This window comes from Oryx dammah, unplaced genomic scaffold (assembly GCF_014754425.2).
Source record: "Oryx dammah isolate SB20612 unplaced genomic scaffold, SCBI_Odam_1.1 HiC_scaffold_11, whole genome shotgun sequence".
NCBI lineage: Eukaryota > Metazoa > Chordata > Mammalia > Artiodactyla > Bovidae > Oryx > Oryx dammah.
Window position 1 is genome coordinate 22,157,872 of NW_024070195.1, and position 6,313 is coordinate 22,164,184.

The window sequence follows — 6,313 nt, forward strand, 5'->3', positions numbered from 1 at the left end:
AAATATTCCATGTTCATGGATCAGAAGAATCAATATAGTGAAAATGAGTATACTACCCAAAGCAATCTATAGATTCAATGCAATCCCTATCAAGCTACCAGGGGTATTTTTCACAGAACTAGAACAAATAATTTCACAATTTGTATGGAAATACAAAAAACCTTGAATAGTCAAAGCAATCTTGAGAAAGAAGAATGGAACTGGAGGAATCAACTTGTCTGACTTCAGGCTCTATTACAAAGCCACAATCATCAAGACAGTATGGTACTGGCACAAACACAGAAATATAGATCAATGGAACAAAACAGAAAGCCTAGAGATAAATCCACACATTATGGACACCTTATCTTTGACAAAGGAGGCAAAAATATACAATGGATTAAAGACAATCTCATAAACAAGTAGTGCTGGGAAAACTGGTCAACCACTTGTAAAAGAATGAAACTGGAACACTTTCTAACACCATACACAAAAATAAACTCAAAATGGATTAAAGTTCTAAATGTAAGACCAGAAACTATAAAACTCTTAGAGGAGAAAATAGGCGAAACACTCTCCGACATAAATCACAGCAGGATCCTCTATGACCCACCTCCCAGAATATTGGAAATAAAAGCAAAAATAAACAAATGGGATCTAATTAAAACGAAAAGCTTCTGCACAACAAAGGAAACTATAAACAAGGTGAAAAGACAGCCTTATGAATGGGAGAAAATAATAGCAAATGAAACAACTGACAAAGAATTAATCTCAAAAATATACAAGCAACTCATGTAGCTCAATTCCAGAAAAATAAACGACCCAATCAAAAAATGGGCCAAAGAACTAAACAGACATTTCTCCAAAGAAGACATACAGATGGCTAACAAACACATGAAAAGATGCTCAACATCACTCATTATCAGAGAAATGCAAATCAAGACCACAATGATGTACCATTTCACACCAGTCAGAATGGCTGCGATTCAAAAGTCTACAAGCAATAAGTGCTGGAGAGGGTGTGGAGAAAAGGGAACCCTCTTACACTGTTGGTGGTAATGCAAACTAGTACAGCCACTATGGAAAACAGTGTGGACATTCCTTAAAAAACTGGAAATAGAACTGCCTTATGACCCAGCAATCCCACTGCTGGGCATACACACTGAGGAAACCAGAATTGAAAGAGTCACGTGTATCCCAATGTTCATTGCAGCACTGTTTATAATAGCCAGGACATGGAAGCAACCTATATGTCCATCAGCAGATGAATGGATAAGAAAGCTGTGGTACATATACACAATGGAGTATTACTCAGCCATTAAAAAGAATACATTTGAATCAGTTCTAATGAGGTGGATGAAACTGGAGCCGATTATACAGAGTGAAGTAAGCCAGAAAGAATAACATCAACACAGTATATATACTAACACATATATATGGAATTTAGAAAGATGGTAATGAGTACCCTGTATGTGAGACAGCAAAAGAGACACAGATGTATAGAACAATCTTTTGGACTCTGTGGGAGAGGGAGAGGGTGGGATGATTTGGGAGAATGGCATTCAAACATGTATAATATCATGTAAGAAACAAATCGCCAGTCTAGGTTTGATGCAGATACAGGATGCTTGGGGCTGGTGCACTGGGATGACCCAGAGAGAGGGTATGGGAAGGGAGGTGGGAGGGGTGTTCAGGATTGGGAACTCGTGTACACCCATGGCAGATTCATGTTGATGTAAGGCAAAACCAATACAGTATTGTAAAGTAAAATAAATTTAAAGAAAAAAAGGAAAACACCAATACAGTATACTAACGCATATATATGGAATTTAGAAAGATAGTTGGTAATGATGACCCTATATGTGAAACAGCAAAAGAGACACAGATGTAAAGAACAGTCTATTGGACTCTGTGGGAGAAGGCGAGGGTGGGATGATTTGAGAGAATAGCATTGAAACATGTATATTATCATACGTGAAACAGATCACCAGCCCAGGTTTGATGCACGAGACAGGGTGTTCAGGGCTGGTGCACTGGGATGACCCTGAGGGACTGAATAGGGAGGGAGGTGGGAGGGGGTTTCAGGGTGGGGAACACATGTACATCCATGGCTGATTCATGTCAATGTATGGCAAAAGCCACTACAATATTGTAAAGTAATTAGCCTCCAATTAAAATAAATAAATAAAAAATTTTTAAAAATGATTAACACCAGTCTAACCAGGCAATCACCTTGAAGGACATTAATTGCAACTTTGGGATTTATTTTCCCAATGGCCTCAGTCAAGGAAGGAAAATCATATTATTCTCTGTTTCTGTAAAGGTCCTGTTTGCTCTGGGGTAAGGAGTGCATCCCCTGATACCTTATTATGCCCTGAAGAGTTCCCATGTTCTGCTAAAAGGAAAATTTTGGACAAACTCATTGTCTTGTTTGTAACAATGATAATCACAGTTATTTTCAGCTTGCCTTCCATAGTTAGATTATATACATTAGTGTAGGTGGGATAGGAGGGCAATTAGGTTAATGTTTCAGGTCACATGATATCCAGAGAGCCTCTCATCAGTTTATATATGATTAGGGCATAGAAGGAAAGAGAACAGCAGGGAAGGTGAGCAAACCCAGGAAGGTCACTACTGAAAGAAGTTGGTGCAGTGCTAAACCAGGTTTAATATAAAGGAATGAATATGACAAGAATTAGAAAAATGTTTGTTAGTAACAATGAGGGTGAGAAGAAAGTGCTAAATCATCCACTTTCCCCATGATATTTAACTTAAGGGAAATATTTTATTCTATGGTTTATAAAATATATCTTTGATAGGGTCTTTATTTCCCTTTTATCTGTTAAGAAGGAAATCAAACCATAAAGCTTTGAAATTTAATTTCCTGAATTCTGTAGTTTTTCATCCCTAATCTCTTATCCCTTTTTACTTTTTTTTTTCCTTTTTACTTTGAGAAGAATGCTGAAAGAAAGGTAATACAAAAAATACCACAAAACTCCCAATTTCTTTTAATTAATGTAATGTGAAATTCAGGCAGCTTTATAAGGCAGAAAAATGATGTCTGCAGCAAAAAAGGTACCCACAGTATTTGAATTCAAATATCTTGTGATGTATTAACTCCAATTCTAAGGAAATTTTAAAAATCCCTTAGAATTTTCCCATCATATCTCAAAAGGTTAATAGTTATTTTCATTGTCAATAATATTAAGTGGTGCATTACTATCTTTATGCCTGCCTAAATCAATCTTAGCCAAATTCAATGTTCCTAGCTCTTCAGCTTGTAACTCAACTAATTAGACATCTCTTATAGCTTTTTAAAGATTCAAGATTAGAATATTAGAGCAAATAAACATTCCTTAAAAGACTGCAGGTGAATCTGTTTTGGCTGAATTTGTCTTTTGCCATATTCTATCAGAGAATGTGAGAGAAGCAGAAATAGCAAGGCAAAGCTATTTGGGAATATTTAAATGATGGGATACTGTGCTTTGCATCAATAACTATATAATAAAAGAGTGGGTTTTTTTTTTCTGTGAAAAATGGATAATGCACATGAGAAAATAAGCAACTGAAAATCAAACTATTAGTACACATTCAAATTTCTTAACTTTATTTTTTACAAAAGAACCACGAGAAGATGACCTTGTCATTGGATTTTATGTAATATTCACATATTTTTGTCTATTAAAAATTAGTGAATTTTCTCTTCGGAATTTCCCATTCCAAATTGTGGAAAACCTAGACATATATGTAATCGTAGGTTGTGACTCAGAATTTAATGTCTTACCTATTGTTCTAAAGCATATGCAGTTTTGTGGGCACAATCTTTAAACCCTGTTGTTCATGTTTCATAGACACTCAAAATACACACTTTGTATTCCAAATACCTCAGAGTTCCTCTCTGCTTTCCTGCTCCAACCACCCTCCCTTTCTTGCTCCCTCTTAACAGTTTCCTTCGTCTTTTTTTTTTTTTTAATCTTCCAAAACAAGCTGTATTCTCATTTATGTTTGGAAGTATTTTACCACCATATTCCCCAATCTACTTCATTTTTCAATTAATCCAGATTATTAGCTGTTTTATGGTTGTTGTTTGTTGTTTCCATAAAGGCCACTTGGATAAGTAGCTTTTACACCTCAGCATTTCATTTCTTCTTTACCTTCTGGGTTTCCTTGTATGAACATTGCTCTGTGGAGCACTTCTGTGGTTTTAGCACTTTTGCGATGATCATGTATTGATACCTGTGCAGTGAACTTCAGCTAAACTCGTTATTATGAATATTGATAAGTTGGTGTGTGCTCATGCATGCATGTGTCTTTGTTTATATTTATATTTACATGTTATTTGTGTCTGGAAATAAGCTGATAGCATAAACAAATAAGTATGAATGTTTTATTTTGTCTATAAACATATCAATTGAAGTTTAGTTTTTTCATCCAATGATGAATTGTTTTTATCTCATGATAAATTCTCACCCTTGTGCAAGATTGTTAAGACTGCAGATATTTCTTTCTATGTAACCACAAAATCAGAAATAACCTGAAAATGAGGAAAAAGAGGTTTTTTTTTTTCCCTAAGAAAAGAGAGTTTTTAAAATGAAAATTTTCTTAGCTATGAAAAGTCTTTAATCTTCATTTATCCAAGTGCTAACATACATAAAAAATAACTAATTCAGATGAGAAGCTATTGTTAGTATCTACAACAGGACAAATGTCTGAATGAAACATAAAAACTATAAAAATCCTATTGTTATAATGGCAATATTTGGAAACGTGTTTTCTCCCTCAATCAGTTTGCAAAGGTTTGACAATGAGGGGGCGGGCCCTCAGTTTATATGATTCTTCAGGTATTGAAAGAAAAAGAAAGATGAAGGAAAAAAATGCAAGTTCTGGTTACTTTGTTCTACTGGGTTTTTCTAACTGGCCTCATCTTGAGTTAGTTCTCTTTGTGGTTATCTTGATGTTCTACCTGATGACACTGATAGGTAACCTGTTCATCATTTTCTTGTCATATCTGGATTCCCATCTCTACACTCCTATGTACTTCTTCCTCTCAAACCTCTCTTTTCTGGATCTCTGCTACACCACGAGTTCCATCCCCCAGTTGCTGATCAACCTCTGGGGGCCAGAGAAAACCATCTCTTATACTGGTTGCATGATTCAACTTTATTTTGTCCTTGCACTGGGAACTGCTGAATGTGTGCTGTTGGTGGTAATGTCCTATGACCGTTATGCAGCTGTGTGTAGACCCCTGCATTACACTGTCCTCATGCACCCTCGTTTCTGCCATCTATTGGTTGTGGCTTCTTGGGTAAGTGGCTTTGCCACCTCAGCACTTCATTCCTCATTTACCTTCTGGGTACCCCTGTGTGGTCATCGCCAAGTGGACCATTTCTTCTGTGAAGTTCCAGCATTGCTTCGACTGTCATGTGTCGATACTCATGCTAATAAGCTGACCCTTATGGTCATGAGCTCCATTTTTGTGATCATACCACTTATTCTCATTCTCAGCTCCTATGGTGCCATTGCTCAGACTGCGCTGAGGATGCAGTCAACAACTGGACTTCAGAAAGTCTTTGGGACATGTGGAGCCCATCTTATGGTTGTATCCCTCTTTTTCATTCCAATTATGTGCACATATTTACAGCCACCATCAGGAAATTCTCAAGATCAAGGCAAGTTCATTGCCCTTTTTTATACTGTTGTCACACCTAGCCTCAACCCTCTAATCTACACCCTCAGAAACAAAGATGTAAAAGGGGCAGTTAAAAGATTAATGGGCTGGGATAGGGAAATGTGAGAGATCACCTGTCCAGCAACTTTTGTTCAGAGAGTCTTATGTATTTCAGAGGTTTCCTCTGCTCCTTTGAGACGTGATGGTATTTTTGGTCTACAACCCACCAAGCATAGAAGAAAAGTTCTTCTTTGTTGTCTTTTTATTTGTTCATTCTGAAATATTTTCTAAAGATAACCTTTTGATTTGTACATCTTTAATCTTTAGTTATTCTATATTTAGTGTTCCCAGAAATTAAGGGCCTGGTTTTAAAATTAATATACTAATTCATGGAGCAAACTTTAATATCTACAGAAAGAGAGAGTCAATATAGCAAAGATTAGGCTAATAGAGTTTTTGGTCATTGACAGTCATTACATTTACATAAGTGGTAAATATTCTTTGGCTGAAATACACTTTATTCAAGATACTAAATTATTTGAGCATTTTGTCTTATGGATCTAGATATATACTTGTTGTATTGAAAGATGTAAAGAATTACCTGTTCAAATGATTCATTCATTCATCCATTCCTTTATTCATTGACTCTCTCCAGGGTATTTGTCT

The 6,313-nt window shown here is 36.1% G+C and overlaps 1 protein-coding gene across 1 annotated transcript; it reads left to right on the forward strand.

Annotated features, from left to right (window-relative positions):
• Positions 1-4,569: 4,569 nt before the first annotated feature.
• LOC120870348 (olfactory receptor 2J3-like) lies at positions 4,570-5,773 on the forward strand. Its single transcript, XM_040250006.1, has one exon. It carries the CDS (start codon positions 4,784-4,786, stop codon positions 5,771-5,773), a length of 990 nt encoding a protein of 329 aa, XP_040105940.1. The 5' UTR covers positions 4,570-4,783.
• Positions 5,774-6,313: the final 540 nt, after the last annotated feature.